The 21,327-nt window shown below is 53.7% G+C and overlaps 1 protein-coding gene across 1 annotated transcript; it reads left to right on the top strand.

Annotated features, from left to right (window-relative positions):
- Positions 1-376: 376 nt before the first annotated feature.
- CDX1 (caudal type homeobox 1) lies at positions 377-21,283 on the top strand (the record flags this gene model as incomplete). Its single annotated transcript, XM_082454293.1, has 3 exons — positions 377-809; positions 14,416-14,561; positions 15,123-21,283. The coding sequence occupies 3 exons, from the start codon at positions 377-379 to the stop codon at positions 15,333-15,335; spliced, it is 792 nt and encodes a 263-aa protein (XP_082310419.1). The 3' UTR covers positions 15,336-21,283.
- Between the last annotated feature and the right edge of the window lie 44 nt (positions 21,284-21,327).

The raw sequence follows: 21,327 nt of genomic DNA, 5'->3' as shown, positions 1-21,327 counted from the left end.
TTCGGGCGGTTAGGCTGGGGCCTCGCAGGAGTCTCCCACACCTAGCGATGCCTCGACGCTCGCTCAGGATGCGCCCTCCGCCCCCCCCCCCACCCCCCTTGGCCCCGGCGTCCACCTCCCGCTTGGGGCGGCAATTTGTCTCCTTTTGAACCCCCCGCCCCCGACGGGTTTCCCCCTTTGATTCGCGGCCTGGAGGCTCCCCCCCGCTTTGAAATGCAAACCCGCCTCGGCTGGGGCCGCGGCGGCCCGGAGCTATAAAAGGCCTGGGTGGGGCGGGCAGCGGCAGGGCTGGGAGTTCAGGTGAGCAGTTGCTCGTCGGGGCGGCCGGCTGCGGCGGCTCCAGGGCCCAGCATGCGCGGGGGGCCCCGCGGCCACCATGTACGTGGGCTATGTGCTGGACAAGGAATCCCCCGTGTACCCCGGCCCCGCCAGGCCCGCCAGTCTCGGCCTGGGCCCGCAAGCCTACGGCCCCCCGCCGCCTCCGCAGTACCCCGACTTCACCGGCTACTCTCACGTGGAGCCGGGCCCCGTGCCCCCTGCGGCCTGGAGCGCGCCCTTCTCTGCGCCCAAGGACGAATGGGCCGCCGCCTACGGCCCGGGCCCCGCGGCCCCCACCGCCAGCCCGGCCCCGCTGGCATTCGGGCCCCCTCCGGACTTTAGCGCGGTGCCCGCGCCCCCGGGGCCTGGGCCGGGTCTCCTGGCGCAGCCCCTCGGCGGCCCAGGCGCACCGTCCTCGCCCGGAGCGCAAAGGCGGACGCCCTACGAGTGGATGCGGCGCAGCGTGGCGGCCGGAGGCGGCGGTGGCAGCGGTAAGGACCCCTCCCTCGCCCTGCGCCTCTGGACGGTTCCCCTGGGCGCCGGCAGGTGCTAGAGCGAGGCCCCGGCCGCCCCCTGTCTGACCTCTGCCCCGGCCCTGCTTGGGTTCCAGAGTGTGCCCCACCCCCCCGACTCTGTCCCTGGGGGCTGTTCTCTCAGCTTCCCCCTTCTGAATCCTGGAGCCTTGGGAAGCACAATCTGTCTTTCCCTGTAGACAGGGAGACTGAGACCCCAGCCATGAAGAACGACTCCTTGTGGTTGCGTGGCAAGGCCGGAACTAGACACAGGCCCCCAGACCTTCATCCCAGGGTAAACTTTTAGCAACACTGGCCCTGGTGGTCATCCGTTTCATGCACCCCTATCCCAGCCTCAAAGAGGGGCTGCAAACCCCCAAAGGACATGCACTGATTATGTGAACACCCATCAGTCACTTCCCTTTCCAGGTCTCAGTCCCCCGTCCATACAAGGAAGAGACTTGTGGGTCATATCCTTTGGACTAAAAAAGAGCCCTCTTTGGTTAGATTGGTGGTGGTGAAGGGTCCCTACCTTACCATCCCAGGGCTCGCCCTGAACTCTTGACCCTGGGGGAGGGGAAAGTAGGAGCAGTTGGGAAGGTGGCTACTGTTTGGCTCCTGAGCCTGTGAACCTCCTGCCCCCAGGCAGGCCTCTTGGATCCACCCTCTTCAAAGGCAGGGGAGGGGGCAGGACAAAGGCTCAGCTTTAATGAGGGGCGGCCTGACCTCCTCCATAGGTCCCCCCTTTGTCATGTAACAGGCTGGGCCTTGGCTCGGTAGTGACTCCTGTCGGCCAGAAATTGAACATGATACCCATTGTCCCGACTGTGTCCGGCCTGTCCTGACAAAGGCCACCTGGCCTTAGGGGCGGGAAGTTGGCCTGCCCACCCTTTGATGTCCAGCCCCTCCTCCCTCTCCCCCAGCTGGGAGCGAGCCTAGGACATCCCCCACCTCCTCTCTCTCTTCACCTCCATGTCCCCCCACACACTCCCAGCAGACGCTGCGGAGGGCTGATCGGCAGCTACAGGTTTGGCTGTAATTGTACCACCTCCTTGGGAGTCCCAGGGACACAGAACCTCCTGTCTGCCTCCGGAGGCCTCAGAGGACTGGGGTTTATGTCCCAGCTATGCCACTTGTCTCTGTGGCCTTGGCTAAATAATAACAGCTAATGTTTATGGAACACTTACTAACGGAGCGGGCACTGACCTAATATCTTTTAATTCTTATAACCTTATCATAGGTGCTATTATCACCCCCGTTTTCAAGATGAAGAAACTATGGCATAGAGAGGTTACAGAGTTGTGCAAGTATAGTTATACCTACATAACGAGTAAATGGTGGGGCTGGGATTTGACCAAACCTGTGCTCTAATCCTCTGAACAGCGTCTCTTAAATCAGCCATCTTTTCTGGGTCTCAGTTTGACCATCCCATGAGAGGGAAGGGTCTTGTACCTTTGTTTGAGTTACAAAAGGACCCCTTTGTGAAATCTGATGGGAAGTATAAATGTTCTCCCTAGAAAAAAAGTGTTTCCTAATCGGGCAGACAATTTCAGGGGTTCTAAAGGCCCCCAGAAGCTTTATCCATAAACCTCGGTTGAGAATTTTGCATTAGATTATATGAGAGGAAGTGTCTGGAGCCACTGACCCTCAGGGTCCTGCAGTTCTGTGTCTGTTCCCTGAAGAAGGAAGCCCACTTTTCCTACTCCTTTATTCTGGTTGGTACTTCCTGCTGATCAGGCGACTTTGGAGATGGATGGGGAGGTTCCCCAGGGGCGGGGACTTGGAGAGAGGCCATCACTGTGTGAGGGGGAGAGAGTGGGTCAGTGGGGGTCAGAGCCCTGGCAGGAGCCCCGGGGAGCTTCCAGGCTGTGTGATGTCAGGCAAGTCACGTCCCTCTGGGCACTGGAGCTGCCGAACTCAGTTCAGGTCTGGTCTCGGAAGTCATTTGGAAACCGTTGACCCTGGGCACATAGGGGGCCTAGGAGTAACTCTGCCCGAAGACAAAAGTCCTTTCCACCCTCACTCCCAGAAAGTAAAAGGAAGGGCCAAGGGCGGTTTGGGGGCTCCTGAGGAAAGTGGCCGCCCCAGGAGCCAGGTGAGAGCCATTCTCCCTTTTCGAAGGTAGAAGCTGCTGCCTGCACACTCAGGCAGCATCTGACTCTGACTCTTGAGGTGGGGACAGAATTGGGGTGGGGTTACAGACCCTCCCTGAGAGAGAGGCCAAGCCCCTCTCCTCTTTGGCCTCAGTTTCTCCTTCTGGGCAATGAAGATACAGGGTCTCTGGGGGTGTTTCCTGGGTAAGGCTGTTGTCTGGGACAGCAGAGGGAAGGTCAGTGCATGCCATCTCCCCAAATGTTGCTGGTCACCTGGTCTTATTGTACCCTTCTTGCCCCTTCTTCCCCCTTCTGTGCCTCTAGCATTCTAGAATATCTGAACTGGACAGTTAGAGAACAGACATACAGATGGGAAACTGAAGCCTGGAGATTTTAAGGCATGTTCCAGTTTCACACAAGTGGGGGCTGGGCTGGGATATACGTTGGATGAGTCAGTTTAAAATTTTCCAGTGGCTTCCCAGTATATTTAGGGCAAAATCTACACTCCTTCCTGAGGGCTACAAAGCTATATGTGCTACTGCAGGCAGGTCTTGTACACATACTGTTCCCTCTCCCTGGAAAACTCTTTCCCCAGACTCTTTGCAGGCTCTTTCTCACCATTCAGGTCTTAGCTTAATGGCCACCTCCTCAGAGAGGTCCTCCATGATGTTCCAAAGTAGGCACCTCCCCCTCCCCCACTACCCATTGATCATCTTTGCCATGTTTCCTTCAGAGCACTAACTTATTTGTGTGTTTGTGTGTTGTCTATTCCCACACCCACTGACCAAGGTAAACTCCTATGAAGTCCAGAATCATATCTATTTGACCCATGACTACATTCCAGGCACCCAGCTCAGTGTGTGGCATTTAGTAGGTGCTCAATACATTTTGTTGAATGAATGAACAGGACAAGTGTGAGGGACAGTAAGACAGTTCTGGGAGAAGAGGGGAGAGATGAGATCTCAGCCTGGAGATGGGACCCACGACTGTCCAGCCGAGCAGCTCATGCCAGTGGTGGAAGCCTGGTTGTCCCCTTCTCCCTACTCCATGGATGGGACAGTACTCCATCCTCACCTGGGGAACTGGCATTGCTGAGGCTGGGACTAAGATGCCAGCTTTCCCTAAGCGGGGTGGGGGGGGCAGGGAAGATGAGGAAGATGTGGGAGAGGCTGTTACGTTGTCCATTAACCAGTTCTGAGTGATGACTTTCACTTGACTGAGGCCAGGATAGGAAATGACTACAAGGGGCTCTATTTTTTTTTGTCTTCCCCGTTTGCATCTATAAATATCAGCATTTTCCTTAGGAAGGTTCTAAATTATCCTTCTGCTGAAGGCTCAGCCTCCAATTCCTTGTGAATAGTTTTTCACAGGTTAATGGCTCATTGAGGTGGCTGAGGTCCCATACAAGTCCGGAGATGTCCGCTCAGATGATGAGACTCTTGCAGCAGGGTTTAGATCTTGGTCCATCCCTGTCAGCTTTCAGATAGAGAAACTGAGGCCCGTGGAGGGGATGAACCCTCCTCTCCCCACCACATCCTAGACCCTCTCCCTTGGCCCATTGCCACAGTCACCAACCTGGCCTCTCACCTTCAGCCTCTCTCTGATGCCCTAGCCGCCCTCTAAACCGTGGCTCCCCACTGCCATGGAATTGCCATTTCATTTTATGCCATTTCATTGCTGTAAAATCCAGCTCCATTTCAGAGCCCTCTTGAGAACTGGCCCCAACCCTCTCTTGAAGCCACTCTCCCGTTAGTTTGCCGAGATACAGAAATGCTTACCTGGGACAGTTAAGAGTCCGGCTTGGGAGCCTCAGGCCTGGGATTGCATTTCTGTCAGAAGCTGCATTAGCCTCAGGCAAGTTAATTTGGATCATTTCTCTGAGCCTCAGCTTCTTCCACTGTAACATTAAGATAATAAGATTACACCTTGAAGCAATGGTGCCAGTAGAGCATAGCCCTGAGCCTGGCATACAGTAGGCGCTCAGTGCACTGGTGCCTGCGACCATCTCTGCCAGTCCTTAGCAGGTGCACGCGAGCACACACCTCACACTCCCTGCCTCTCCATTATGGGTCCCTTGACCTGAACTGCCCTCCCTTCCCTCTGCTACATCTTTACCAGGTCAAATGCTGCGTCTTCTCCAAGGCCACCTCCTCTAGGAAGCCCTCCTTGGTTCCCTCCCCTACAAACACTGTACCAGGCCCTTGTTTGAACAACATTTATCACTGACTGTCTTGTTGATCCCTGCCATCTACCATCTGTTATCCCCTCAAGGAGCAGTGCTAATCAGTCCTGTCCTTCTCACCATACCTTGCACATTGTAGGAGCTCACGATAAAGCTAATAACTGTGGCATCAGCTGCGTCTTTACCATGTGCCAGGCACTGTGCCAAGAACTTTGCATGGGTGATCTCACTTAAGTCTCATAACAACTCTAAGAGGTGTGAGGATCTATTATTAGCTTCATTTTACAGATAAAGTTAATGAGGCTCAGAGAGGGTAAGGTGACTTGCCCAAGCTCACACAGCTGGGATGGTGCTGCACAGGGTTCAAACCTAGACTCTACAGCCTAATGAGCATCTATCAAATAAAGCAACACACTCAGAATGGGAGCCCAAGACCCCCTCCCCATGTGCATTCCAATCCAGGTGGGGAAAAGGAGGCCAGTCAGAGATGAGCTATGAGGCTGGAGGGGGAGAATGGGCACAGCAGGTGCCAGGCTGTTTAAAACTGGTTCTCAAGGCAGAAACTCCATTTGACACCTCATCTCTCAGATGTACCTGGGAAGGAGGGAGTGACCCAGTTAGAATAGAAGGTGGCAGAAGGCTTTTTTCTGTTGGGTGTTCCCCCACACGCACACTTTGGCAGATATTGCTGCTGAGAGCTTGGGGAGCTGTTCTGAAGGTCCAAAACAGCTTTGTTAGCAGCAAGCCTGGCCTGTCGATGAGGAATTATCTTAATGAGATGACCCCTCAAGTTTCTGTCCTGGAGCTCTTGGGATTTGGAAACAACATTTACATCTGGAGTGAGGTCCATCACCATGTTAACATGCTAAGCCCTCCCCATGCCATACTTGCCCATCAACCTTATAGGGATGCCCCACATAGATCCCTCAGCATCACCAGAGAGAGGGAGCAGGCGTTAGTGAAAGCCGAGACTGACACTCCAGGCTCAACCCCCTCTGATGTCTTCCCATTTCTCTTGAAGTCAAATCCAAACCCCTCACCCCAGGGCTCAAAGCCCTGCTAGCCTCTCCAGGCTCAGCACATGCCTGTCTCATTCATTCACGTAGGCAGGCAGGCGGTAATCGTCTCTGAGTCTGTCTTCTGTGCCAAACATTCTGCTAGGTGCTAGAGATTCCTGCCAGAACAAGCAGACAGGGTCCCTCACAGAACTGGTCCTCCGTTGCTGCTCTCTGCCTTAGGGCATTTGCACATGCTGTTCTGTCTTCCTGGGATATTCTTCCCCATTGGTGACATGGAAACCTTCTCAACCATCATATCTTGGCTTAAATGTCACCTCCTCCAGGAGACCTGCCCCAAGCTAAATAAAGTAGGTTCCCTCCCCCACCGCCCCCTGCCACTTAATCTAGCTCTCAGCTCCATTGCTTTCCTTCACACTAATCACAGTTTGTAATTATTTCATTTGTTTGTTTTTAATCTACCCCCCACCCATGAAAAACAGGAATGAACTGTTTAACAAATAAGTACTGAGCACCTTCCATAGTAATAATAATATGAACTAGCATCTACTGAGTACTGGCTATTTTTTCAAGTGCAGGTATTTTCGACCCCAGAACAGCACATTTCTCCATTAGATTAGTGGCTTTGACTAAGGCTGTGGGAACAGTGGAGCTGGACAGAAGGATGTCCTTTGGAGGTTGAGCCACCAGCTGAGGGATTGGATGTGGGAAGCAGGGGAAGTGCCACTTAGGCTTTTGGCCTGAGTGGCTGGAGGATGGGGGCCATTTACTGCGAGGAGAAGACCAGGAAGCAGTAGGTCTGTGTTAAGTTTAACAAGGACTCATCAAGTACTCACTGTGTGTGTCTGGCACTGTTGTGGAACCAAATGAGCAAGGTGGCATGGTCTCTACCCTCGCAGAGCATTCAGGGAGCCAGGAACCAAGGGGAGGGGATCTGTCAAGGTTCCTCAGTGAGCTAGAAAAGGGCTGGAGTCCAGAGCCCCACCCTGCACCTCCGCCCCAAATGTGACTCTTCAGGACCCACGCCTGTGGATGATTAGGCAGGGACTTCACCTCCGGACCAGAGGAGGATGGCCGGGGTAGGGCAGAGGCCTGGAAACTCCACCAGGAAACAGCTGATGGCCTCAAGTTGTTCAGCCCGGAAGAAGACATGAAGGGATGCAGTTGCTGCTTGCAACTCTTAGAAGGGCTGTTCTAGGCCAAGGGTGCCCCTTATTTCTGGTGCCCCTTGTGGAAAATCCTGGGAAGAATATAAATGGGTGATGGATGCAAGAACAGGCTGCTTTGTAGATAGTCCAAGCAGTCTGGTTAGGTATGCTATGAGGGTGTGGGCATCTGGCCCTGGCTGGGAGTTTGGTCTAGCCGTGTTGTCCAATAGAACTTTCTATAGCTCTATATCTATGCTGTTCAGTGTGCTAGCCACTAGCTACAGGTGTCTATTGAGCACTTGCTATATGGTTAGTGTGACTAAAGAGCTGAATTTTTAATTCCATGTAATTAATTTTAATTTAAATAGCCACACGTGTCTAGTAGCTGTCATATAGGACAGTGAAGGAAAATCCCTCTCAAGAGGTTCTAGAATGTAATCCATTCCAGGTGGGCTCCTTATTCTCCACTGAGGAATCTCTCTTGCCTCTTTTTGTCTCTGCAGTCATTATCTTCTCCTCCTTCTTCCTCCTCCTCCTCCTTCTTCTTCATCATTGTCACAGATAGCTTTTATTACTAACTACCTTGTTAAAGAAATGATCACATCTCATCTCCACAGCTATCATGTCTAAAGGAGGCATTCATGTCCTCATTTCACAGATGAGTAAACTGGGATTCAGAGAGGTTCAGTGACTTGCCTGGGTTCCCACTGCTGGCACCTGGCCTGACTGGATTAGAACCACTGCGTCTGTCTGACTCTGAAGTTTCTGTCCTCTTCCCTGCTTCTCGTAGCCAGGTCAGATTGTGGACCTCCTTGAGAAGATAGGAGAGGGGAAGGGGCCTGGGAGGAGGAGAGGGCAGTGCTGACTGAGTGCTGTGACTAGGAAGGAGGGTGACAGTGGGGTGGAGAAGCTTGCCTAAGGCTACAGGGCCCCTGAGTGTGGCTGGCCTGCCTATCCTCCTCTCATCTCACCCCCGCCCCCATGCCAGCCTCACCCCTGCTCCAGGAATGAGCAGGGGTGAATGAGGAACTGTGCTAGAGCAGCCTGGGACTGGCAAACCAGCTGGAACCAGTCATGGGCCCAGTAGAGAGCCTCATTGCCCAGGGAGGATATCCGTCCACCATTGAACTGGGTGGGTCAGGGCTGCTGCAGCAGAAGTCCCACCCACTGGTGGTACAGATGACAAAATGGGTCCAAGCTGAACATCACATGTCTGGCTGGTGGCCTGGCCAGACCTCCCCACCCCCAGGCCAATGTTCTTTGCCCTGCGGCTCCCCATCAGCAGCATTCCTCCCTCTCCCAAGGGATCCCTCCAACATCCACTTCTGCAAATAGCTCAGTTTTCCTTGTCGTGTCCATAGCTCTTTGCCCTTTGCAAACTGCTTTCACACCCATCTGTTCCTCGGGGGAAGGAAAGCCCAGAGAAATTCAATCACTTGTCAAGTCCTTTAGCTAAGGAGGCAGACCTGGACCCAGGTCCTTAAGGGAGGACTCAGAGCTACACAGAAGTTCAGAATCTTCAGGGCCCTTGGAGCTGACACCAAACCTTCTTCTGATGCACAGGAGAAACTGAGGCCCAGAGAGGAGAAGGGACTTACTTAAGGCCACACAGATGGCACAGAACTGGGACCAGGACCTACTGACTCCAGCTGGTGGTTCAGAATCCCCTCTGGTAGGCTTGTTAAAGATGGCAGGGAGACCAGGATGCAATAGATCTGAGAGCTTGGGAATATGTATTTTTAACAAGTATCCATGCATGCATATGTGCATTCCTTTGTGTGTGTGTGTGTGTATGTGTGTCGGTCGGGGTTGGGGGCATTTTGATGTACAGCCAGTAGGGCTGGACCACACAGAGAGGGGTCATGGATTTGTGTTCCAAGCCCTAGGGCCAGAGCTGGCAGTGTCATCCCTCAGGGCCACAAACCCAGCAGGAAGAGGTCAAAGAAAGTGCTGACCCAGAGGCCACTCAATTTTCCTGAAGCCACCTACCCCGCCCTGGGGGCAGAGGCTGAACTCTGGCCCAGGCTAGATGGGGAGGCCCCACTGCAGACCGCCAGGCTCCTGCCCTCTATCCTCCAGCTGGGCAGGCCCAGTTTCTAGACTCTCAGACAGGGAAATCAGTCTTAGAATTCTTTCAGCAATAATAACAAATATAATCAGAGCATCAACAAACATTGGGAGCTTCATGTTTCCAAGTTGGAAGGGACCTTATAAATAAACAGTCTCATCCAACACACAGCCCATTGCTCAGATCCATTTCCCAGGATCCCTGCCATGTGGTTATCCCACCATGGAAATGAATAAGATCTACCTTTCCCTGTGTACCTACTGTGTGCCAGGTACTGTGCTAGGCATCATTCGTCCATCCATCTCAAGTGATCCCCTGTACACCCCAGGGTTGGAGATCATTATGGGAGACCTTACACTGGGCCATAGGCTCTAATGCTGTTTCTGAGGCTAGACAGACCTGGGCTAAATCCCACCTTCCAGATGTGCAGACCTTGCTGAAACTCAGTTTTCTCATCTGTAAACTAGGGATAACAGTTGCACAGCTTCACAGGTTGTTGAGAGATGTATGCAAAGTGCCTGACACATGGACATATTGGCCATTATTAGAATAATAATTATCCCCATTTTATAGAGACAGAATTTGAGGCTCAGAGAGGTGAGGTGTCCTAGATCACCCAGCCATTGAGAAGCTGCATGGCACAGCCCCGGAGGTCTACTTGCCCAAACAACCACATGTCAGGGTCACCTGGAGAGCTATTCAAGTATCAAATCCCAGAGCCCCACTTCAGTCCCATTGAGTCTGAACCTCTGGGCCAGAATCTGTGCTTTTAAAAAGCTCCCCAGGCAGTTCTGAGGCTGCTGGTCAGGTATTTAGAACCATTAGCCTGGAGCTTCCCAGGACCTCTGCTGTGCATGCTTTAGGGATGGGAAGTTTGCTACCTCCATGGCAGCCTGATGCATATGGATGGGCCATTCCTCACATCCCACAGCCAGAGCAGAGAGAAAGCCTCTCATTTGGAGAGTTATCCAAAGCTCTTCTCTCCCCATGCTTCACCCCTAAGAGCTGGTAGGGGGGCTCCCACCCTCCCTCCCACCTACTTGCACTGGCATCTGGCCCAGAGGGTTATTCATTAGGTGGCTGGGAGTGGCCTGGCCCCCATCAGACACCTGTTACAGGAGCCCGGACTTCCCTCTTAGGCCCAGTGTCCCAAGGACCTGTAAATCATTCATCCTGGGCCCTCTCCCTGCCCCACCACTGTCACGCACCTCCCTGCCCCCTCTCTCCTGGGCCCCCAGGGTGGCACAGGTGTTCACAGGAGGAGAAAGGAGGTTTGCTCATGGCAGTGGGGAGTTCTGGCCCTGAGCTGGGACTGGAGCCCAGGGCTCCTGATTGTCACTAAAAATACAAATTCACATCTGCACATGGTAAAAATTTAAACATCCCAAAGACTCCCTCCTACCTATGGCTCCCCAGCCTCTAGTCCCCTCTCCAAGGCACGCCAGCCCCCATTACTGGTTTCTTGTGTATTCTTTCAGAAAGAACTCGGTGCACAAACATGTTTGAGTGTGTGGGTGTGTATTCCACTTAACAACATATTTTTAGAAATTGCTCCATATTGGCACCTATGGAGCTTTATAATTTCTTTTTAGTGACTGCATAGTGCTCCTCTCCATGGATGTACCATTTCTTATCTTATTAACCAGTCCTGACTCGTAGACATGTACATTGTCCTTAGTTCTGTGCTATTTGAAACAGCTACCTCTTTGGGCATTTTTCTGTGGGATTGATCCCTAGAAGTGGGATTAATGAGTCAAAGGGCATGTGCATGTTAAATGAGGCTGAGATCACCAAGTTGGGCTCCAGGGAGGGTGTTACCATGGTCACCCTCTGGACAGCAGGTGGGACTCCCTGGTTCCTGGACCACACAGTGCGATATCAAACATTTTGGTTTTTGGCAGAGCCATTTTCTTAGCAATAAAATTGTGTACTTTGAGCAACTCCACCAGATAGAAGTGGCCGATGTGTTCCTGAGCCCACCAGCCCTTCTCTTGGGTCCAGGGAGGGGGTGACAGGGCCTGTAGGCTGGGTCTTCACTGGCAGCCTTGCTAGAGTCTGTAACTATGCAGAGAGGAGTAACTATGCAGAGAGGAGTAACTATGCAGCTAGAGTTCCATCTCTCATCTAATTCCCTCCGTCCCCCGACCTGAAAGAGCCTGGGCTGGAGGTCAGGAAACCTGAGCCCAGGTTTATACCACTACCAGAAAGGATGGCCCTCAGCAAGTGCCCTTTTCTGAGCCTCAATTTACCCCAACTATGAAATGGGTGCAGTGGATCCCCACTTGCTCATTAGGAAGGATGGGACCGAGGGTTGGGTGCCTGAGGGAAGGGGGTGTCTTTATAATCTCTCAGGCTGAGGTTTGAGTGGGCAGGGAGCCTCCTCCCACTACCTCAGGCTGTGAATCTTCTAGGCATTTTCAACCTGTGGGCCATCCAGCCCCAGCCCAGGGCTTTCAGGCATCTGCCCTCACCATGGTCTGGACCCTCTCTTCCCAGAAATACAAGTAGATGAGTGGTCTGTTGTTTGAGCTTCTGCTGCTCAAAGGGCCCTATAGCAGTCTCTGTGGACCCTAAATCTGGTGGGGTGAGGAGTTGTGCACTAGAGCAGGAGCGAGACCTGCAGGCCTGGTGACATGGCCTTGGGCAAGTCCACGCCACCCTGGGGCTTCAGTGACCCTGACTGTACAGGGAGGTTGGACTCACAAGGCCTCTCTTATTTGGACCTCTGGACGCTGTATAACCATCCTGAACGTCAGTCTCTTCATCTATAAAGTGGGAGGAGACTAAACTCCCATGACCCCTTCTGGCTTTAGCCCAGTGAACCCAGTGGGGCTGTGGGTTCAGAGATCTGCTGGGTTTCAGTGGTGGTGCATTAGGCAGAACAGTTTTTGAGCCGGCCTTAAATTTTCTAGGTCAAGGAGGGGTCCCATCTGGAGCCAAGGCCTCGGTGGCCACTCCCTTGTCCCTTTCCTGGGCTAGGCCTGGCCAAGGGCCGAGGCTGTCCCGTGCTGCATCGGGCAGTGGGCTGAGGTCAGTGGTTGTGGAAGAGTCCAGTGTGGTTCTGCTGCTCTGGCAGGAAGCCCAAGGAAAAGAGCCGAGGAACATCTGCTGTCTCCTGTTCTCCACAAACCATTTGGCTCTGAGGAGCCCAGCGCTGTCCTGCCAAGCTGTGTGGGCTGGAATGGCGCTGGTGGGGGTGTAGTTAGCGCAGGGGTGCCGAGCAACGGGCAGGCCCAGAGCTGGGACCAGGGAGGTGAAGGCCAGGTTACTGCGGGGGCCCTTGGCTGAAGTGGGATGGGGTCGATGGTTATGCAGACCTGCCATGCCCTGGTGGGACACATGGGTGGGTCTAAAAAGTGTTTACGAGTGCCTCCTGTTTATAGCCACGGGCTCAGCTTCTTACAAGGAAACTGGTGTTGAGTCCGGCCCCCACAGCAGCCCAGGCCAAGCATGACTCTTAATATTCTCTCCAGACGGACCTCTGATCCCAGCCTGAAAGAGATCCCTGACATTAACCCAGTCGGTCCTCAAATCCACTTCCGGGCCCCAGGCTGAGCCTCGCGTGGAAGTCAAGCCAACCCTGCCTGAGTTATGGCAGGTCTCCCCACACTTCCCCCTTCTCACCAATCTGTTCTCCATGCAGCAGCCAGAGTAATCTTAAATCCTACATCAGACCTCTTGTCTCCTCTGCTCAGAGCCCTGCAATGGCTCCTGTCCCAGACGGAGTAAAACCCAGAGTCCCTTCCAGGGCCCGTAGGCTCAGCTCGACCTGTCCACTCCCCTGGCTCACTGCACCCCGGGCGCACCAGCCTCCTCACTGTTCCTTACTCTTCAGACGGCAGGCATGCCCCCCATCAGGGCCTTTGCACCTACTGTTCCCTCCGCCTAGGAACCTCTTCCCCAGACAGCTGCATTGCTCTTTCCCTCACCTCCTTTAGATCTTTGCTTAAGTTCCCCTTCAAGGTAAGGCCTTCATGGACCACTCTATTTAAAATCACAGCTTCACTCCTCCCTAAATTCCCAGTCCTTCTTTTTCTCTGAAATACTTGTCATCAATCAACATATCAAATAATTTCCATATTTATTTATTTTTGTCCATCTCCCTCCACTAGAACCTAAGCTTCATGAGGGCAGGGACTTTTTGTTTTGCTCACTGCTGTACCCAGCACCTGGCCACAGCAGGAACTCAGTAAATATTTGCGGGCTGATCTGAGTACTCCTGCTCTGTGCCTGGGCACAGGCTGGAGTGTGGATGGCTCCGGGCAGCACGGTCCCCAGGCCCCTGGTGCAGCCCCAGCTCAGGGCTTGGCGCCTAGAACTAGGGCCTTCTGAGGAACCTGACAGGTCCTGGGGAGCCACCGGCAGCCCCAGTCCTTTCTGTTTGATTGTGCAGCCACCAACCACCAGGCATTTGACAGGAATTGAGGAGCCTATACCCCAGGGCAGCTCCTGCGAGCTTCCTGCTTCGGCCTCCGGCTGTGGCGGCCCTTCCTGCTCTCCTTGTGCACAGGAGAGAGGAGCAACTGACGTCTCGTTATCTCAAGCTACCCTTGCTGCCAGGTGTTCCTCCAAGTCTCTAGTGCTCAGACCTGCAGTCTGAAGATCCCCAAATTGGAACCACCTGGGAGCTGGTGAAAAATGCAGATTCCACTCCACGGCTTTCTACTTCACGTGCTCAGTGACACGCTGGAAGCTGTGTTTTTCACAAGCTCCCCGCATGTCTGTTGTGCAGCCACACCTGGGAACTGTTGCACGAAAGCCGGTGGGCCTGGCGATCAGAGTGGGGCTCTGGGTCAGGAGACTTGGCCTGAAACCCCCAACTCCACCCGCAGCTTGCTGGGTAACCCTGGGCAAGTTGCTTCCCCTCTCTGAGCCTCAGGGCCCCCCAGATGGGCATGAGAACAGTGCTTGCCTCCTAGGTTGGGAGTCTCGAAGCCTGAGCCTGGGAGAATGATTGTTACTCCCTCAAGGTCCTTCTTCAGGGGGCCTGGATTGCTCTTCCTCCTGGGAGCTCCGCCTTGGCCTTTTGCAAGCTCCCCTCCCCACTCACCTCTCCTCCTGGTGCCTCTGCTTCTTAGGTAAGACCCGGACCAAGGACAAATACCGCGTGGTCTACACCGACCACCAGCGCCTGGAGCTGGAGAAGGAATTCCACTACAGCCGTTACATCACCATACGGCGGAAATCAGAGCTGGCTGCCAATCTGGGACTCACTGAACGTCAGGTGTGTAGGGCTCCCACCTCAGCCACAGGAGCGGTACCGGGAGTCTGGCCTCCAGGCTGCCAGGCAGATTATGGAGCTCAGTCGAGGGAGAAGAACAAAGAGGTTGTCTCCCAGCCATGGTCATACAACACAATAGAAACTGAGCTGCTGCCAATCCCCCGGCCAATAAAACCCAATACCCCTGACCACCAAAAGGGGGATGGGGGCCTGATTAGCTATAGGCTACAGAGGGCTTTGATCAGTGCTGTTTAAATCCAGAGGAGGGAGCAGTCACAGGGAGAACAGGGAAGGCTTCCTGGAGGAGGGGTGTTAGAGCATGGCTTTGGAAGATGGAGAGGAGAGGAAGAGGGTTACAGAGAAAGTTGTCTTAAGAGTAGGGGAGCAAGCTCCAGAGGGGGAGAACGTGTTCAGGGTCCATGAACAGTTGGGGTAGCCGGAGCAAGAGGGAAGCCCTAAGCGCCACATCGAAAAACAAGAGCTCCACTGCCCTTCCTGTTTTCCTCTTGATCTGTCATTCCGCCTCCCCACCGCCTTCCCCATCTCTATTCTCCGACCCCACAGGTAAAGATCTGGTTCCAAAACCGGCGGGCGAAGGAGCGCAAAGTGAACAAGAAGAAGCAACAGCAGCAGCAGCAGCCTTCACAGCCGCCCCCGGCAGCCCACGACGTCACCGCCACTCCAGCAGGGCCACCCCTGGGGGGCCTGTGCCCCAGCTCTGCCAGCCTCCTGGGCACCTCCTCCCCAATGCCTGTCAAGGAGGAGTACCTGCCGTAGCCGCCCGACCAGCCTTGTGGGCTGGGGGCCTTGAGGACTCAGGGGCTAGGAATGTGGCTCCTGTGGGGGCCCAGGAGGCCTAGTCTGAGTCCCAGGCCCTGCCACTGACCTGCTGAGTAACCTTGGACCAATCACCCACCCAGCCCCTGCATCCCCTGGGCCCATCTGTGCAGCGAGCCTGCTGGATAAGGACCTTTTCCAGCTCTGGTGATCTAGGCCTCAGGTGGACAAGGGAGCCTGGGGTGGGAGGTCTTAATCCCCAGGGGGCTAGGTGAGGGGGCCACCCAGCTCCTCCTCCATAGGCTCAAAGGCGGGAGGCTGCTGTAGGGACTAGACTCCTGGAGAAAGGAGATGGAACCGAGAGAAGATGGAAGGCTTGCAGACCGTGACCTGAGGCAGGGAGGGGGGAGGGTGTCAGCTCACACCTGCCTTTTCCTGCAGCCTCACCTCTACCTGCCCCCGCCCCCCGCCCCCGTGTAACATGCACCAAACCCTCTCCAGGCTGGATGCGAAGCACAAAGCCCGCAGGATTGGGCCTGAGCAAGAGGCTCTGGGCCACAGAGCCATATTCCCTCACTCAGATTCTCAGTGGAGATTCCAGATTGTGGGGGAGGCCTCTGAAGGGGGACAGAGGGGCAGAGTCCATCCTGCCAAGTCTCTACCACCCCACCAGGCTGTCCTTCAGGGCCCAGGCCCCAGGGAGCCCCCAGAGAACTTTCTCTGGACCAAGCAGACTCACAGCTGGGCAAGGGTTGCACAGAGAGTGGAATCTCTTGGATGCAGCTTCAAGAATAAAATTTTTTTTCTCTTTTTAAAAATGTATGAAAATCATTATACATAGCATGAAGGGAAAATGTTAAAGAAGTGTAAATCATCCTCACCCTTCTCAGCAGCTGCATAGTCTCTCCTAGTCTCTGTAGGCCTACAGCAAGGTCACCTTTAAAATACTTCTGAAAGATCAAAACAGGACATTAGGGTAAGGCTATGAGACTGTTAAATTTTAAGTCCATTTTGTAAGCAGAATCATCAGATTCAATATCTCAGTCTTTTGAATTTTTCAAATACTTTCAACTCAGGGTTTTCTGTCAACAGATGACATTCGTTGGGCACCCCATATGCCAGGCATGGCTGGGCCCAGGGAATGTACAGTCCTTGCCACCCAGAAGTTCCCAGTCTGAGCTATGCTCTAGGTATCAGGGTAGCAGAGTATCCAGGGAGTCCAGAGCGAGCTCCCAGCTTATCCTGGAGGGTCTGGAAGGCTTCCTGGAGGAGGTGATTTTAAACTGAGGCCTAAAGGACTAGTAGGTGCTGTCAGGCCAAGAAGGAGGTAGAAAAAAAAGATTAAGAGGAATATGAACTTGAATTATACTTTTTAAAAACTCCTGAGAAAAGCTGCTATTTTGAACTCCCTTCCAGAGGTGGGCAGGAGTCTGCTCCCTGGGGCCTTCACTCCCTAGAGGGCTCTGGTGCCAGCTGCCTGCCCCTCTGTTTACTGTTCTGGGAGGTGGCCTAGCCATAAAAAGTGTATGCAGCCTGCCTGCCTGCCCTTTGCTCCTGGGGCACATGACAACAATGCACGAGGTGGATCCAGTCCTCACATGAGCCCCTGAAGAGCAGAGGCACTTCTCTCTCCTCCTCCTGCTGTTGGCCTGGGAGACATCATGGCTTCACTGAGGATGGTGGACATCTAAGGCATGGGAACCAGGTGGTACCAGGGGAGAGGACCAGGGTTCCAGGAGCAGAGGAACAGGGTTGGTGGCAGGGTGGCTAGCGGTGAGTGAATATAGGTTTCTGATCGTCAAAAGCATTTGCTGTGTGACCCTGGGGTAATTGCTTCCCCCCTCTGAGCCTCATTTCCCCATCTGTAAGACTGGGGAGCTTGTTTACCAAGAAGAAATGACTCTGGTCAAGTCAGTTTGGGAAGTCCGGCAGACTCAACCCTTCTGGGAGAGTCACAGTGGTGCCTTAACACATCAAAGGCTCTGACAAGTCCCACAGCAAGAAAACCCTTGAATTTTCTTTAATCCAGCATTCCCCATGCTTCACTACCCAGGAGCCCCCTACCAGCACCACCAGCACCCCACTGAACACCACTCTGGAGTGTGGGAATGCTGTGGGCTGGAGGGCCACGCTTCAGCTGCGACTCAGTGTTGAGTAGCAGATTTTGTTGTCACGTGGCCTGGACTCCAGGTTGACTACTTCCAAGCTGTGAGACTTCAGGCAAGTTACTTAGCTTCTCTGAGCCGCAGCCTCCCCATTTGTCAAATGGAAATAAAATACTCTAAGCTATCTAAGCTATCTCAGAGTTATGTTTAGCACAGGGCCTGGCACACAGTAAGTGCTGTGTTTTAGCCACCTGTTCCCTGGGCTGCTGCATCCTAGTGTGATGCTGGCGGGCCTGACTGATGTTCTAACTACCCCCATCCCCAGTGCTGAGGACAGATGGTGGCTGGGAAGATCTGAGGCAGGACAAGCCTGCCCCCAGCCACAGGAAGACCTCTGCCTGGTTGGAGGTCAGTCGCCAGGCCGAGCAGGCTGGGTGAGCTGCAGTTGCTGTCTACATGGGCGGTCAGGGCCTTGGGTGGGGCCCACAGGTTGGATTGGCCATCACCTGTCAACTGGTGTTTGAGCTCCGTGGAAAAGGAAACTTTTATCGAAGACAACTTCCAAGCAGTGTCTTGAGCTGCGGTGTGAAGTAATGCATTCCCTGCCACCCAGAGAGTTCCACCAGAGGCAGGGGTGTTGTAATGTCTCAGGGAAAAGGACTCATTATGTCCTGTCAGACCCGGCAGCCACCCCGGTGCTAAGAGGTGCTCCAGCTTTCCTATCGGGAATAGCCGATGCTGCTTCTGCTTTGCATATAGTGATTTTATGCTTCTCCCCTGCTGGGTGGCAGGCCCTGAGCTGATGCTAGAGATGGGGGAATGGAAGGTGGGGGGGGGGGGCGTCCAGGCACAAATGATACCTGGCCTGGCCTGGCTGTGGAAGGCCCAGGGCCTGATCATGGCCTCTAGCAAATCAGAACCGTGCGCGTCAGCACTATGTTTCTATAGACCCCTGACACCATATTGAGAATCTGAGTTTTGTGGATGAGACTCCCACCACTGACTGCCAAGAGACTGGTGTGGGCTGAGTGGAGAGGGCCACAGCTCAAGACTAGGGAAGGTGTCAGGGTTGGGAGTGGAGTGCCCTCACAGAGGAGGTCTCTAGCAAGGAAACCAGCCTGGCCCAGAGTGGATGAGATGCCCAGCCAGTGGGACACAGAAGCTGGGAGCAGAGCAGGTGTAGGACAGGGCGGCTTTGGAGGGCAACCCTGTCCCGGCACGGCTGCTCCAGAACCACTTTCTCACCAGATGGATTAGCAGTCTGAATCCTCGTCTTTCAGTCGCCACTCTGGTGTAACAAAACACATGCTCTTCAGCGATAAAGTCTGAACGTTTAAGCAAATTAAAAATGTTTATTTATATGCATTTAAAAATATCTCCCTATATAATAAAAGGAAGTACATGTTCATCTCACATTTTCTTTAAATCAGCACACATCCCCATTCTTCTTGTTTGATGTGAGACCAGGAGATGTAGAGAGGGAGGGGAGAGGGAAAGGGAAATAGATTATTTACTAGGTTTAAATTCCTAACTAGTTATTTTGCCAAGTGGTACCCAAACTTCCTCTGGGATGGGGGAGAGGGGGTGGTGTGGAGAGCAATTGTCAAATGAGCTCAGCAGCTGAACTCATGGCCAGTTGTATGATCATAAAACTTGGGTTTCAGAGGGTAGACTGACTCATGTGGACAATGTCTTGTAAAAAATGTTGGGGGGTTGTTTACTGTGTGAAGTATAGAGTTTTCCAACAAGTGCTGTGGTGATGGGGGAGGGGATGGCAGAAGGTGTGATATGGAGGGCAGAGCCTAGGTGGGGTCAGACACCTAGATTCCAGGCCTCACCCTGCCTCTACTTCACAGGGTGATTTTCCAAGTCCTGCCTCCTCTGGGCCTCAGTTTCCCCTCTGAAAGGCATGGGCCTTGACCCATTTGTATTCAGAGCCCCAGTGACTGCTGCTGATGTTCAGTGGTCACCCCATGATGTGTCTGAGAAAGGCTAAAGTCCCAGCCCTGTTCCCTTCCCTTCGCCTAGGGCTGGCTCCCTCCAGGGCTGGATCTGGGGGAGCAGGTGCTACTGGGAAGAGGCCACAACGAGGCTAGTCTTCCAGGGCTCCTGAGCCAATGCCTCACCTCTCCTCCCTGTTCCCATGGTTCTCTCTTCCTTCCTTAGTGTCTAATGAAACCCACAAGCCAACGAGAGGGAGTGGTTCAGCAAAGCTGCCCGTCCTGTAAGAGGTGTGGTGACACGCCCTGGGGGAGAGGAGAGGTGGGTCCTGCCTGGGCCTCTTAGCTTTTGCCTCTCCCCAGGCACGGCCCCAAGGCCCTCCTCACCTTATCTCCAAAGCTCAGAGATTCAGTGATTTGTGACCTTGGGCATACAACTTCACTCCTTCAAGACAGTTTCCTTAGGTACAAAAGGGGGACGCACAAACTTGTCTTTCTAGGCTGTTGGAAAGAGCTAAAACTTAGATATTGGATATGAGCTCATCTAATGCACACAGTAGGGCTCAGTGAATGCCCCTTCCCTTTACATTCATGGCCAAGGGGCTCCTTCCTCCTGGGTCTGGAGAGTCCCTGCCTGCCCTGTGAGGCCAGGCTTAAAGGAAGGAGCAGCTAGGTGGGACCTGGGGAGGAGAGGTGGGCCTGGGACCCAGCCAGGCCCTTTATCCAAGCCTGTGCTCTGATTTAAACCCTTCCTGCCTCCTGCTCCAGGGATGGGAGGGGCAGCAGACACTTGATCTCATTCTGCCCAAAGGCCTCCCCATGTTGGCTGCTGGTAGGGCAATGCTATGAGTGTCTGAACTGGGACACTTTTGAGCGTGAAAGGAGCATGATTTGTAATGTATATGCTGGGCCCACTAGCAAATACTGGTTCAGTTCCACAAACCAACGCATATGATCACTCTAGCTAATCATTTCCCATCCTAGCTGTGGGCTCACTGTACCCTTACAACACTCTGAGAGGTTAGCCAGGCCCAAATTGGCTGATGGCCCACTTTACAGATAGGAAACCATTAACATTCCCAAGGTCATACTGCTGGGGACAGGAACCCAGGTGCTCATGATCTAAGTCACAAACCATCACAACCATACAGTGGCACTTGCCCTGTCCCTTCTCCTCACCCCAAACTCCCTGTTTCACTTTCATCCCAAGGAAACAGGCCTGTTCAGCACCACTACTAGCCCGGAAGGTCCATGAGGCCTGACTCTGTCACTAGTGTCACTCACTAGCTCTGTGACCTTGAGTGAGTGACTTAACCTCTCTGTGCTTTGGTTTCCTCTTCTGTAAAACAGGGATAATAACATATCCTCCAGGTCACTGTGTTGAGAAAAATAAGACCTAGCCCAGGATCTGGCACACTTTAGGTGCTCAATAAATATTGGTAGATTGGATGATTGAATAAATGTCTGACTATCGGCTGTTCATTTGTTGGCAAGAGTGGACAACACACAGTGGGTCCATAAATGTTAACTGAGCTCCTATGATGTGCCAGGCTCTGTGCTAAATGTTTTCTATGCACAGTCTTCCTGGATTCCTCACATCCTTGTAAGGGAGGTAAGATTCTTGTCCCGATTTTCTAGACAGAGAATGGCAGCACAGGGAGTTTAAGTAACGTGGGCAGCGTCACAGAGCAAAGAGGAGGTACAGAGATGTTGGAACCCAAGGCAGGGCTGTTACCGTCCATGTGCATGGCCTGCCTCCCTCATTGCCCATCTAGGGAAAGGGAGGTCCGGAGAGGACAGGTTACTTGCCCAAGGTCACGCAGGGGACAGTGGCAGAGGCCTGGAGACCTCCGAGGGTTTCCGTTGCGGACCCCCCTCCCCACGCGCTCGGGCCCCTCCAATCGGCAGCTCTGCGTGCGGGGGCGCGCATCCCCCTGCTGTCAGTCA

Source organism: Balaenoptera physalus (assembly GCF_965194825.1).
Source record: "Balaenoptera physalus genome assembly, chromosome: 3".
Taxonomy (NCBI): domain Eukaryota; kingdom Metazoa; phylum Chordata; class Mammalia; order Artiodactyla; family Balaenopteridae; genus Balaenoptera; species Balaenoptera physalus.
This window is presented reverse-complemented; position numbering and strand designations above follow the sequence as displayed.